Consider the following 15,781-nt stretch of genomic DNA (forward strand, 5'->3'; position numbering starts at 1 on the left):
GATAAAAATTATTATGCATTTGTAAAGGTCCTCATAAAGTAATAATTTCTCCATACAGTAAATTAATTAAATCACAATTAAAGCAATACAAATTTCTTGCATGGTTACTGTATTAATAATTAGAGCTGAACATACAAATACATTTTGTCCCTCTACACTTACCTTGGCTCTAGCTTTTACTTCTAGCAACATATTTAAATCAATAGGTAAATGAGAAGGCTGCATCATTAAGCAAAGCCAAGCACCCATCCATGGACAAGCAGCTGCTACCACATATTGAACTGAAGCTTTGCTCAACAGTTCCATCCAAACCTACACAGTGAAAGAGAAACATGAAAAGTGAAATTTTCGCAGTGAGAGCTAATAAAACCTAATACTCATTTTTAGAGATACTGAATTGGGAAAAAAAAAAAAAAGTAGGAAATAGCACAGATGAATTTTAAAAGTCAATATAAAGGCTTATTTTTAAATATTGCTTGATAGGTTTGTGTACTAAAAAATAGAAAAAGTTTTAAAGAGAGGAACAGAAAGAATTTCCTTCAATATTCTGTGAAAATCACTTAAAATGTGAGATATTCATAACAATAAAAGTTGTCAAAATTTCAGTTATTGAAATCTTTTGCATATATCATAAGCTTGATACTAATGCAGCCCTATATTCAACACACACACTTCAGGGGCACCCGGGTGGCTCAGCTGGCTAAGCGTCTGCCTTCGGCTCAGGTCATGATCTCGGGGTCCTGGGATTGAGCCCCACATCGGGCTCCCTGCTCAGCGGGGAATCTGCTTCTCTCTCTCCTTCTGCCCCTCCCACCCCACTCGTGCTCTAATTAATAAATAAAACCTTAAAAAAAAAAAAACCACATGCACACACACTTCAAGATATAATAGCTCCTGACAGATATCTTCTGCTAAAGTTAGAGGTAGTAATATCCTAGCATAAATTAAGAACAGTTTAAGTCTTGATTCATAATCTTACTCAATAAGGTACCATTCTTGATGCCTAACATTAAACGTAACTAAAAACAAATAGAAATAATACCACTTCAGCTGCCTCAGAGGCAATAATTCAAGACTGAATTACAACAGTACCATTTCCCTTCATAAACATTATTAAATATATCAAATGGCTCTTCTTTAAAGATTCTAACACATATGACCAATCTTGCTAAAGGAAGAAAGTATAAATCTAAACCGCAACAATCAGACTTTATATATTACCAATGAATCCCAAAAGATACTTTGCAGAATCAATAACCATAGGAATAAACAGCAAAATAAGTGATAGAGAAAAACAGTCTTTTATTCATTTTATTTTCTGTATTGAGGCTATCAGAAAGGCTTTAAACACTTGCCTAGTAGACTTAACTATTATACTCCATAAGAAGCCTATTTCTTTTTCTCATAGATCTCTACACTTTTCAAATGTCTTGATTTCCAATTTCTTAAAATCTTTGACCAACAATTATGTACAGCAATTATGAAAAATTTTAAAAATCTACGATGTTACCAAGGAAAAGAGTACAGATATATTCAATGTGTACCTTGTGAATGAGATCCAGAATTTCCTGGCTGCTTTCTAAAACACAAAACTGAAAAATGTGTCGCAGCATATCAGGCAGGATAGGTATAAGCCAAGATGAAGAGTTCTGAAAACAAAAACAGCATCAAATCTATAACACAAAATTCTTACGTGTTAGCTTTTTTGAAGAGCTACAAGTCAAATAATACAAGTGTTACCATGAAAAGATGGTATGGCTTTATCAAAAAGGTTCGACTGGGTGATAAATTTTAACAAGATTTTGGAGCAACAGTATCATATTTGTTATTCCAATGGTTTAGAGAAATTAAATATCATAAGAACTAGTATTATTAAAATGCAGATTCTCTAGTAGTATTGCATAAAGTCTGCTTAGTAGAAAATACAAGATAAAGCTGGGAAAACAGCTGAAGGCCAAATTCACTTCACCTGAACAACTGTGCAAGCATCTCCTTTTCCACGTGGTTGCAAAAAGTAATAGGGCTTTAGTTCACCATTAGTATTATCTTTTAAAAAAATCATAAGGTATAATCTGGCCCATCCAGGGCCAATCTGTCTCTTGCAGATCTGAAAGTTGGATCACTTATTTTCACTAATTTTGCACCTGTCTTCCAGGAGTCAATGATTTAGGCAGGAAATCTAATGCTGTTGCTTTGTATTTATAGGTTTATTTAATTAGATTGGTGGGGAAAACACGGTACAGTGAAGACTGCATTATTATTTTTCAGTCCTTTAGAGATTATCCTCCTTCGAATTCCTCTCTCCAGAACTTTTTAAAAAAGTAGTTAACAGACTTTTAGTATGCTACTAACTAGGACTCTACTTATCAAAAATAGCCCCCCTAATCTTAGGGAATATCTACAAAGTATTGATGACCATTTAGCATTAGTCTAGCACAGTGTAACTAAAATAAAGAAAAACTCCTACCACAGTCTGTTTACTTCACCAAGTTTAAGTTAACAATAATCAGGAACACTATTACTCAAGTTATAAGTGAATTCAAGCATTACAAGGGCTTTTGAAAAAAAATTTTGGTCTGTGTTAAATAACAGAGTAATTATTGGCACTTCATGTTAGTACTAAACATAGTCCCCAATATTTTTGTAGTGAGTATCAGACGGCGGGGGGGGGGGGGGGATTTGTGGGAATTACTGAGGAAAATGACTAATGGTTATGGAGTGTGACACTGACGGGGTACTTTCTCCCCAGTTGCTTTATTAAGATTGATGTTCCTTGCTGTGTTCTGCCTTTCTGGAATGCAGAGTAAAGAGAATTGATAACAAATGGAAATAGGACTACCAGACCGTTCACTGTACCAGACAATCAAGGTGAAACTTCTAGCCATCTATACTCCCTCACACTCTACCCTCCAGCCAATTTCCTTTCACTTCCTCTTTAGTGCCATTATGCTCTCTCTTGCTTCCAGAGCTTCACATGCTGTTCCTAACCTGCTTAAAGTCTACTCATCCTTCAGCTTAATCTTCACTTTTAGCAGGCAGGGTACCTTCCCTGACCTTCCTAATTTCCCTAGCTAGGATCCAACAGCATCGTCTACTTCCCCTACCAAATACTTACCTCATTATGTTATTAGAGCTTGTCTAGTTGTCTGTGTTTCTCCTTTCTTGTTTAGTTTCCTGTTTTAAGCTCTACAGAAGGGCAGAGACCTTGTCTCTTACTGATCAGTATCTAAAGAATTGCAAGCACAGAGTAGGCACTAAAATATTTGTTGAATAAATTCATATTTCTTATAGGAAATGGTCCCATGTCACAGAGAGTAGTTAGTAATATGTGAAATTTCTCACAGTTGTAGTTGGTAATAAATCCCTAATTTGCAAAATTGACAGGGTAAGCTCTTATCAGTACCCTTTTGCTACACCCCTTCTTTTATCTTCCACAAAATGGTTAGATGTGGAAAAAAGCAGCAGTCTGAGCATCACTCCCATGAACACCTAATTCCTGCCTGTAGGCAAATTCATCATCGCTTCTTATCTCCATATCGAATGATTTTGGGTTGCAGGGGAGGAGATTTGGAAAGAAGCTACAACAAAGTGATGAATCACACCCAGTTCTTTCATTAATTTGGTCTGAAATCCCATTTTGGCCCAGTGCCAAAAGACACACACACACACACACACACACACACACACGAACCAAACTCTATTTTCATAATTTATAATGCCCTGTTCTAGTCATTTGTCCAATCAATACTAACTGAAAGTCAGCTAAATATTTAACCTTTGCTCTTGCCTTTTAATACCTTTGTAAAATCTGGCCAATACCTAATGATGCTAATGTTCTCTAATGCCAATCTTAGTTAAATGTAATTTTTTTGGTCTTTCTTTCCCTCTCTACATATGAATATGAAAATTTTTACATCCTAGATCCTTAGATTCCAACTCAATCTCATATTTATCTTTATGCTAAATATAAGTTTCATGCTAAAGCTTGCCTTTCAAACAACTCAATGCTGCATGTAACTGAAATTTTGGAATGACCCATAAAGGGGCTGTGATGCAAGTGGAATGGAAAAGTTGACCCAGTCAGCAGAACAAAAGAGTATTGTCCAACATATTCTTCTAGATTGAGGAGTCAAGTTCTACCTGTAACACTTACTGGTAACCATGCTAGTTACTCTAGATAGTCCAGTAATGTAGTTCACTGATAGACATACAGACTCATAGATATATTCTTATATGTATAAACACAGTCACAGGCTAAAGAGACAATACAGAAAGGAAAATCAAATGGTAAATTCCTTCACTTTGATTGCCAAACTGCCAGTTTAACAAAAAAAGTTACGCCTTGATTTTATGTCCTTACCAAATGAAACTAGTTTGGTTTTGCTTAAAAGTTCTCATTTCATGCTCCCTAAGAAGCCAGGCTTGCCAATACTTTCACATGTTAACATCACAGATGCTATGGTATATCACAGAGAGTCTAATGGTAATAAGATTTCATAAATAACTGTATTAACTGTCATTTTATTTAAGGATATTTTAGAAATGTACATGCCTGCATACATACTCATGATGGGATAAATTTTAAGATTAAGGACATTTTTGTTATAAAATCTTCTGGTTTCATAAAGCAAAACAAAACAAAAAAATTACTGAAGATAATCAGAATACTTTCAAGGAAATAAAGGCATCAGACTTTAAGGGTTATTGATGCACTGAGCTACAGCCAGATTTAGCCCCAACATTGTAGTTATTGAGAGGAAAGGGTTGAGAAGTTAGAAAATGAAACCAGAATAGAACTACTAGTAATTTAAAGATGAGTTCATTTTTTTCACTTTGTACTTAAGATGACTTCATACACAAAAATGAGAAAGTAATTCAATAGACGCTTAATCCATTTCGTCTCCATGTAAAATTTAAAACGGAAAGTCAACCAGAATTGGACCTGAATCTGAGCCAAATCACTTACTATGAGTTGTGTAGGTGCACGAACTTGGGGAAGTTTAATTTTTGGTCATCAGTTCCCTCTTCTGCAACACAGGAATGGTGGTAGCCACCCATGTTACATGTTTACCAGGGTTCACAGCATAAAGTAAGCCCTCAATAATAACTTGGATTATTACTATAATTAAATATCATTCTTACACCTCAGTATATAAATGAGAGTTCCAAACTGTTAGGAAAGAATTCCCATAAATGGAAGTGTTAATTATTGTTCTTACTATCTGTACTATTATTTGTATAGCATTAACATTTTAAAGAATTTCATGTACATTATCTTACTTAGCCCATATAATTCTGAGAAAGACTGGGTGGAGATTATCGCCAGAAGGGTTAAGTAAACTTGACCAAGGTCATAAATTTAACATATTAGGTTAGAGCCCAGATTCTTTATTAGTTAAGCGATCTTTTCATTACACCACTAAAGAAACAACAGTGACAGAAAGCAGATCAGAAAAAGTAAGACAAGTTAAAGTGAGAACAGATTTTTATCACCTAGGCCTATCATCTCTCATCCAAATTCTCTGGGGCCAAATGTGTTTTGAAATTCAGAATTTTTCTAATTTTAGAATAATGAGGTTGTACATGCTGCATGCTACATAATATCCCCAACAGGGTCTGAGGTAGCACCCAAATAAAGCATGTTAATATTCTGAAGCAAAATTTGTGAATGGGCACATTTAGTAGGATAAAGACTTATGAACAGTCTCTCTTCAGAATGAGCAAGTTTTTCCAATAATGAGTAGCTTTATAAGTTTATCCACCTTACAAAAAACTCTTTGGATTTCAAAACTGCAAATAAGAGATTGTAAACTTATATTACAAGACAGTTTTCAGGTAGCAATGAAGCAATCAATAGTAACCATCAGGGAGCGGTGCCTAGATGGCTCAGTCAGTCAAGACATGCTGTCAGCTCAGGTCATGATCTTAAGGTCCTGGGATTGAGCCCCACGTCGGGCTCCCTGCTCAGCGGGGAGTCTGCTTCTCACTCTGCCCCTGCTCCCATTCATGTGCATGCTCTAATAGATGTATAAATATCTTTTAAAATTTTTTTAAAAACATGAGTAACCATCAGGAAATGCTGTAGTGAAGAATACAATAACAGAACCATCAGACATGGTTTATTCTGATACTGTCTCAGAAAGCAAATAATGTTGCTGAGATCATAAGAGTAATAATAACCATTAAGTGTTCGCTTATTAATGACTTTAGATAAAGAAAAAATCACAGTGAGTTGTAGAAGTTGGAATTGTTTTGTGGCACCTGTTCCCTGAAGTAAAGGAAAGACAGAGGAAGAAAGGGAGATAATATTTTGGAAGGACAGTGGTTATATGTAGGGGAGGGAATTGTAGGGGGCAGGTGATGAGCCACGTGCCATATACTCTCAACAAAGGAATCAAAAGGCATCCAAATAGGTAAAGAAGAAGTAAAGCTTTTACTATTTGCAGATAACATGGTATTATATGGAGATAACTCTAAGGACTCCACCAAAAGCCTACTAGAACTGACAAATGAATTCAGTAAGGTCAAAGGATACAAAATCAATATACAGAAATCTGCAGCATTTCTATACAGCAATAGTGAAGCAACAGAAAGAGAAATTAAGAAAACAATCCCATTTACAATTGCACCAAAAATAATAAAATACCTAAGAATACAATTAATCAAGGAAGTGAAAGACCTGTACCCTGAAAAATGAAAACATTGATGAAAGAAACTGAAGATAACACAAACAAACAGAAAGACATCCACACTCACGGACTGGAAGTACAAATATTGTTAAAATGTCCATACCATCCAAAGCAGTGTACAGATTTAATGCAACCCCTATCAAAAATACCGAAGCATTTTTCACAGACCTATGACAAAGATTCCTAAAATTTGTATAGAACCACAAAAGACCCTGAACAGCCAAAGTTATTTTGAAAAAGAAGAACAAAACTGGAGGTATCACATTTCCAGATTTCAAGTTATACTACAAAGCTATAGTAATCAAAATAGTATGGTAGTGGCACACAAAACACAGATCAATGAAATAAAATAGAGAGCCAGAAATAAACCCATGACTATATGGTCAATAAATTTTAATAAAGGAGGTAACAATATGCACTGGGAAAAAGAGTCTCTTCAACAAATAATGTTGGGAAAACTAGACCACTACATGCAAAAGAAAGAAACTGGACCACCTTCTAACACCATACACAAAAATTAAAACTCAAAATGGATTAAGGACTTAAATGTGAACCTGAAACCATAAAAATCCTAGAAGAGAGCACAGGCAGTAATTTCCCTGACACTGGCTGTAGGAACATTTTTTAGATAAGTCTCCTCAGGCAAGGAAACAAAAGCAAAAATAAACTATTGGGACTACAAAATAAAGAGCTTCTGCAGAGCAAAGGAAACAATCAAGAAAACTAAAAGGCAATCTACTGAATGGGAGGAGATATTTGCAAATGACATATTCAATAAAGGGTTAGTATCCAAAATATCTAAAGAACTTAGAAACTCAATGCCAAAAAACCCCAAATAACCCAACTAAACAATGCACAGAAGACATGAACAGACATTTCTCCAAAGAAGACATACAGATGGGCCAACACACACATGAAAAGATGCTCAACATTACTCATCACCAGGGAAATGCAAATCAAAACTACAATGAAATATCACCTCATACCTGTCAGAATGGCTAAAATCAACAACACAAGAAACAACAGCTGTTGGTGAGGATATGGAGAAAAAGGAATCCCTGTGCACCATCGGTGGGAATGCAAACTGGTGCAGCCACTGTGGAAAACAGTATATAGAGTTTTCTCAAAAAGTTAAATATAGAACTACCAAATGACCCAGTAATTGCTGTACTGGGTATTTACCCAAAGAATATGAAAACATTAATTCAAAAAGACACATGCATCTCTAAGTTTATTCAGCAATATTTACAGCAGTCAAAATATGGAAGCAGCCCAGTGTCCATCAATAAATGGATAAAGGAAATGTGAAAACGTGGAAACGTGGGGTGCATACATACGTGCACACACACACACACACACACACACATTACTCAGCCATAAAAAAGAATGAAATCTTGCCATTTGCAACAACGTGGATGGATCTAGAGATAGAATGCTAAGTGAAATAAGTCAGAGAAAGACAAATACTATATGATTTCACTCTTGTGGAATTTAAGAAAGAAAACAAATGAACAACAACAAAAACGACAGACTCGACCATAGAGAACAAACTGATGGTTACCAGATGGGAGATGGATAAAACAGGTGAAGCAGACTGAGTACACTTATCTTGATGAGCACCGAGTAATGTACAGAACTGTTGAGACACTATATTGTATACCTAAAAATGATATAATACTGTATGCTAACTATACTGGATTTTTTTAAAAAATTCATCAAATAGAACACTGTTAGAGTAAACAAAAAAATTCTCATCAAATAAATATAACATGGTTACAGTTGGGATACAGAGGTGGACTTGACAATTTTTCTTGACTCCAGGTTATATACCAGGAAATAGCAGGGGAAAGGATTGATAAGAGCCAAATAACAGAAGACCAAGAGACAGGCATTTAATTCTAATGTACCAGGCAATAACAAATTACTAACCAGTTTGCAAGTAACTGAGGCTATAGTCCCCCAAATTATCCTTAACTCAAATTCTCCCCTTTTACAAATATTACTGTGTAGATACTAAACATGCAAAACCTGATTCCAAACTATAAGGAGCAAACTACTAAGGAAAGCAGGATACTATTTTTTATAAACATAGAGAAGGAAGAACGTGGGTAAACTAGAAAACAGGTGAAGTTCTAAGGGGATTACAACTTACAGTTAATATTTTGGTTACAAAATCTTGAAGCAAATAAAACAGAATTATAACTGGATGGTGGATATATAAATCTTGTTTTATAATTCCTTGCTCTTTTGTGTATTTTTAAAAGTTCCCAAAATTAAAAAATGGGAATAGGTGGTGGTCTTGAGGAAAGCTGGTTTTTTTTTTAAAGATTTTATTTATTTATTTGAGAGAGAGAACAACTGGAGGGGAGAGGCAGAGCGAGAGGTAGAAGCAGGCTCTCCACTGAGCAGACAGCCCGATGCAGGACTCAATCCCAGGACCCTGAGATCATGACCTGAGCTTAAGGCAGACGCTTAACCAACTGAGCCACCCAGAAACCCCGAGAAAAGTTTCCTAAAAGGGTTTGGCTTCGGGACACCTGGGTGGCTCAGTCAGTTAAGCAAGGCTCAGGGCAGTGACAAAGCACAAAATATTCTATATGCATCCACATTAAGTTTCGCTGACAGTGTGACTTTCAGTAAAGAGACAATCTGAAGGTAGAAGCTAGACAGAAACTGGAAATTTCATTAGTGATACCACTGAAAATTTTTCAAGAAGAAAAAAAGAACTTAGAAGGCATAGATAACACAAAAGGATATTGAAAACACAATAAACATTAAAACTCAAAAAATAAAGGATCATGCACATACCAGAATAACGAAGAAAAATACAAAAGCGGGATAAGTTTAAATGTCTAAAGGGAGTAGACTGGAAAAGCTCTTTTATTCCAAAACATATTCCGTATGCTTGCCTAATTTAAAATTGACCTATTACTCAGAAAAATGGTATATGTTTGTAAAAGTACATACTGAAGATATTAGATATTAAATAGGGACAAGATTAGTTTTTTAACCCTATCACCCAAATCCTCCTGGTCTTTCAGGACTTAGTCTAGCCCTCAATGCCGCTTTCTGACACCTATCATATTCTGCTCTTCCATTATTTAACTCTTTGCAGGGGTTATTAAACTTATCATGGAAGAGTCTTGTCATGATTACACTGTAAACTTTTGCAAGGCAAGAATAAGAACAATGTTGGATTTTTAAAAAATTTCTCAGAACACCCTGCAGAGAATTTTACACAAATTTATTTAACAAATATTGGAGACTTATGCATAAGTAAGTGGTGGCTGACATGCTACAAATTTTGGTATATGACCAAGAGTTATCATCATCAATTCTTTATATATGTAAGGCCAAAGTTTTCATTTACAAGCTAGTAAAGGCAAATTCAAAAGACAAAAATAATAAGTCCTGGATAAGAAAAGCAACACCACCAAACACAGAGATGTTTTCAAAACCATGTAATTTTAATAGCCAGTATCAACACTCATTTAGGGGCTAAAAAATATGGAAGAGGATTTGGAACAATCGTGGGATCTTATCTAAACTGTGAAAAATTTTGAAATATAAGAGGAAACACCACACTATAAGACCAACAAGAATGAGAAGTCTCAGTTGACAGATGAGAGGAAAAAAGTAGGAAAGAGCAATTGAAAAAGAACAGTTTAATCACCAACAGCAGTGGCTCTTGTATATCACAACATTCTCACACTATACTGTAATAAACACCATATAAATACTAATAACCAACAAATAATATTGGTGGGCTGATTCATCGAAAAATATTACCTTATGTTCAATATAGTTTAAGATAATTATCAGGTGTGTCAATCATTTTAATGTTAACTATTTTGGGCTAGAAAATATGTTTATTTTAAAAATTCATTTATATATAATGCTTTTTCCCCAATACTATACATAACTAAAATAAGTAACTTTAGTAAATAAGTTACTAAATAATTAAAAACCACAAAAATAAGTTAAAAAGAGCCTGCAGGTGATTTAATTACCTTATAAAGATCAGAAAGGCTTAAAAGAACAATGCGGGACTCATATACAAAACACGCAAAGAGGGGCACCTGGCTGGTTCAGTCGGAAGAGCATGCAACTCCTGATCTTAGGGTCATGAGTTCAAACCCCATGTTGAGTACAGAGATTAAATAAATAAAACTTAAAAAAAAAAATACACAAAAAAATCTTAAAATTCAAGAGTAATAAAACAACTCAATTTTTAAAAAAAGAAAAGACCTGAATAGACACTTCACTGAAGAAGAGAGATGGATGGCAAATAAGCATGTGAAAAGGTGCTCAACGTCATATATCATTGGGGAACTACAAATTTAAACAATAAGATACCACTACACGCTTATTAGAAAGGCTAAAATCTATAACACTGACAAAATCCAAAGCTGGTGAAGATGTGGAGCACTAAGAACTCTCATTCACTGCTGATGGAAATGCAAAATGGTATGGCAATTCTGGAAGACACTTTCTTACAAAATTAGAAGACACTTTCTTACAAAATTAAACCTATTCCTTGTGCTCTTTGGTGTTTACCTAAGTGCACTGAAAACTTGTGCCCATACAAAAACCTGCACATGAATGTTTAAAACTTTATTCATGGACGCCTGGGTGACTTAATTGGTTAAGTGTCTGACTTCAGCTCATGTCACGATCTCCAGGTCCTGCGATCAAGCCCTGCCATCAGGCTCCCCACTCAGAGAGGAGTCTGCTTCTCACCCTCTCCCTCTGCCCCTTCCCCCGCTTGTGCATGCACACTTTCTCTCCCTCTCATATAAATAAAATCTTAAAAAAAAACTTTATTCATAATTGCCCAAAATAGGAAGTAACCAAGATATCCTTCAATAGGTGAGTAAATGAAATGTGGTACATCCATACAGTGAAATATCATTCAGTGATATAAAGAAATGAGCTATCAGACCACAGAAAGACATGAAGAAACCTTAATTTCACATGGCTAAATGAAACAAGCCAATCTCAAAAGGCTATACAGTATATGATTCTAACTATTTGACATTCTGGAAAAGGCAAAACTATGGAGATCAAAAAAGGAGAAGTGATTGTTAAGAATTTGGAAGGAGGAAAAGAGGGATCCATAGATGGAGCGTAGGAATTTTTTTAGGGCAATTAAACTATTTTGTATGATACTGTAATGGTGGATACATATCCCTGGGCATTTGTCAAAACCCATAAAATCTACAATACAAAGAGTGAATCCTAATATAAACTATGGACTTTAGTGATAATTGATCTATACTGGGGCACTGAGATGGCTCAGTTGGTTAAGTATCCTATCTTGATTTCAGCTCAGGTCATGATCTCAGGGTTGTGAGATCAAGCCCCACATCAGGCTCCACACCCCGTGTGGAGCCTGCTTAAGATTCTCTCCCTCTCTGCGCACCACCCCCCCAAAAAATTTTTTTAATGGATCGATACTATTTCATCAAGTATAACAAATGTACTACACTAATGCAAGATGTTAACTATGGGGAAAACTTGTGCATATGGTGTGTGTGTGTGTGTGTGTGTGTGTGTGTAGGGGCATATAAGAACTATGTACTTTTTGCTCAATTTTTTGGTAAACTTAAAACTGCTCTTTAAAGTCTATTAGAAAAATAATAAAGAACAACATGAAGTGAAGAAATCTGCCAACTTCAAGAGGGCTAACGAAAGTAAATTTAAGAATACTTCCATCAAAACATTTAGACAGGGGCGCCTGGGTGGCATAGCGGTTAAGCGTCTGCCTTCGGCTCAGGGAGTGATCCCAGCGTTATGGGATCGAGCCTCGCATCAGGCTCCTTCGCTATGAGCCTGCTTCTTCCTCTCCCACTCCCCCTGCTTGTGTTCCCTCTCTCGCTGGCTGTCTCTATCTCTGTCAAATAAATAAAATCTTAAAAAAAAAACCAAACATTTAGACAAAACCACAAAACAGAAATGAAGTGAAAATTCAGAACAACTCATGCCATTTTTGTCATGCCTGATCAACTGAGAAACATAAAACAAACCTAACAGTTTTTTCTCAGAAGATTCTGATTAGATAAAATTAAAAAAAAATAAGGCAAAACAAAAGTTAACACATACTGAGTCAAAGAAGTACAACACAATACCATGTTGCAGATTAAAGCAAGTCTACGTGGAATATCCCCCCCTTTCTTAATATTCCTAATTTATACAGAAATGCATGATTAGTGAACACAGTTCTATACTATAACCTATGGTCTAAAAATTAAATAACCAACCAACCAACCACTGCTTTGTAAAGATGACTGGCTCAAACTGTTGTACCCACAAATAATAGCATGTCAGAATGGATTCTTTATGTTATCTCCCCAAATTCTAGTATTTTGTTTGACCTATACTTATTTTTAAAATAGAATGTGAAGCCTTTTATAGGCACGGCAAAGACCCCTCAAGTCAGCACAGACTCCATTCACACAGTGCTATCATCTGAATGATCTTTCTAGGCACTCCCATGTATGACTCCTGAAGTACACTATCCTTGGAAATACCATGGTCTTAAGATTAAGTAATTCTTGGGTGCCTGGGTGGCTCAGTGGTTAAGTGCCTGCCTTCAGCTCAGGTCATGATCCCAGGATCCTGGGATCGAGTCCCACATTGGGCTTTCTGCACAGCGGGGAGTCTGCTCTTCCCTCTCCCTCTGATCCCACCCCCTGCTTGTGCATGTGAGCCCTTTCTTTTTCTCAAGTAAAAAAATAAAATCTTTAAGGAAAAAAAAAAAGATTAAGTAATTCTTAAGAGGAGGCAAGTACCTAGCAATTTCATCATCAGTCTTTAGGAGTCATACTGTAGCTACAAATGTAGCCTCCTAACCTCGCATGAGCTCTGCCAACCATCCAGCTGTCAAGCACACAAAGCAAGCAAAAACTGAATAACAGGTCTCTGACAGACTATTCAATCCTCTACTCAACAAATATTTGTTGAAGGCTCTTACGTGTTAAGCACTATTCCAAGAACTGGGAATATGACCTAGAACAAAATATTAAAATATTTCTGCCCTCATGGTGATTATATTCTTATGTGTCTACATTGGTCACCATACAACTTCTATTACGCCCAGAATTCTCCTGATCTTTGAATATGTAGCATGGATAACCTGATGGTCAGATTTATTTTATAAAATTATTTTATATAATTTCAAGATCACTATACATAGTTATTAGTTCTTACCTGGTCCTGTGTTGATAATAACGTAAACAGAGTTTCCAATGCTGCTCTTCGAACTGATGATATAGTATGATGCAAAAAAGGCCAGACACGTGGAACTAAAACTGTGAGTGACTGCTGAATACTAATAAAGAAAAGAGATTAATCTTACTCATTCTCATTTGAAACTCTCTTGATATATTATCTAAATACATCCTTGTGGACCTAGTATCTTTCTTGATGAATAAATTCTAAAAACACAATACAGTTTTCATATGAACATTCATTTAACATCCTTTTTCAGAACTGTTATTATAGCACCAGAATAGCCAGAGCAAATGTAGTCAGAAAAAAACATTAAGTTCTATGGCACTAATGCCATGAATTACCTTTTTCAAATAAGAACTCTCTAATATAACTGCCCTTATTTTCAAACTGTTCTTACACAGCAAAATGGGACACGTATCTTAACTGATAATCAGGCTACACAAAATCAAGATAACTGTTGTTTCTTCTTTCCCATGGCTAACCCCAATGGGTAATCCTTAGATGCACATAATTTATATTCCCCTTTGGGGTCACCTCTGCTGCATATCAAATGAACAAGAGGTGGTATGGTACTAACTTTGAAATTTGTTATCCTGATGTAGCATTACTAAGTTAAGAAAACTCATTTATCTTTCTTCTCACAGATTAGAATTTAAGTGGAAAAACAAGCAAAGCCACATCTATGCTAACAACATGGACCACAAAATTCCTGTCACAACCATGAGTCATTTATAAAAATTACCTTGGATTAGGAAATGATTTATAAATAGCATTTGAAATATGTAATTCTGTAGAAAAAGGCATGAATAAAAAAGAATATGGAGGGTGTAACTATCTGTTCTTTTGTAGTTTCCCTCAGGGGGCCTATCTTTTAACACTATTTTCATTACTTGCAGGTTTATATGAACATCACTTCTTACATTTACTTACACATTTAGTAAATTTACTTATAAAATTCTAACTTACACACATGCACACAAAGACCTAAAACAGAGCTGATCTATGTAAAAGCATTGTAACAAGGTCTTGTTAATAGTGTAACTGTTCATGCTCCCAAATGACATGCTGCATTGCTTACATAGGCTGGAAAGTATCTGCCAAATATAATATATGAAGCAAATTTTCTAATAAGACAACTTTGAAAAAAATTAAAAACTGTATTATTTTACATTGAATTAACAGAATTTTCATTACTACCTTCATTTTCTTACATCATCTAACTTTCCTGACATTATCTACTCAATGACTTTTTTTTTAAAGTCCTAATTCCTTTATTTAGGGCAGCTGTTAACAAAGGCTCATGGTCCAAACCTACTCCACCTCGTTTTTTTAAATAAAATTTCACTGGAACACGGCCATGTCCATTCCTTTATGTACTGTCTATGGCTGCTTTCGCACTACAACGGCATAGTTGAGTGGTTTTAACGATGATATGGCCCACAAAACCAAAACTACCACCATCTGGGCTTTCACAGAAAAAGTTTGCCAACCTCTGATTTAGGGTAATTAAAAACTCTTGCATTTTGCAGCTTGAAAAGGGCTTTCACATAGATGAACTCATTTAGTCCCTACAGCTTTCACTACTAATTGAAAGTACCTGAAAATGAGGAAATCCCGTGCATGCACTACTACCTTTTCTCTTTGTTTGCTTTTACAGGCACTTATTTTGCTACTCCAACTTGTAGGCTGTCTCACTGGCCTAAATTTAACACTTTGAAACATTCTGTACATATTTTTAATGCATCTATGATTTTCATTGGAAATAGAATCACAGAGCCAGAAATCATTTATCATCATACTGAGTATTCACTAAACATCCTCAACTAGCCTAAGAATGAACAGTACTTAATTTTCTCATC

General features: G+C 35.5%; 1 protein-coding gene across 1 annotated transcript in view; it reads right to left on the minus strand.

Moving 5' to 3' along the window:
* Positions 1 to 15,781, minus strand: part of BTAF1 (B-TFIID TATA-box binding protein associated factor 1) — a 116,347-nt gene that overhangs the window by 49,557 nt on the left and 51,009 nt on the right. Inside the window, exons 14-16 of the mRNA XM_045810056.2 lie at positions 13,899 to 14,019; positions 1,545 to 1,649; positions 163 to 312 (exon numbers count right to left, since the gene is read on the minus strand). Coding sequence (XP_045666012.1) covers positions 163 to 312; positions 1,545 to 1,649; positions 13,899 to 14,019 — 376 coding nt within the window. The remainder of the gene's footprint in view (positions 1 to 162; positions 313 to 1,544; positions 1,650 to 13,898; positions 14,020 to 15,781) is intronic.

The sequence above is a fragment of the Ursus americanus genome, chromosome 6, assembly GCF_024610735.1.
Source record: "Ursus americanus isolate L20-20 chromosome 6, mUrsAme1.1.p, whole genome shotgun sequence".
Taxonomy (NCBI): domain Eukaryota; kingdom Metazoa; phylum Chordata; class Mammalia; order Carnivora; family Ursidae; genus Ursus; species Ursus americanus.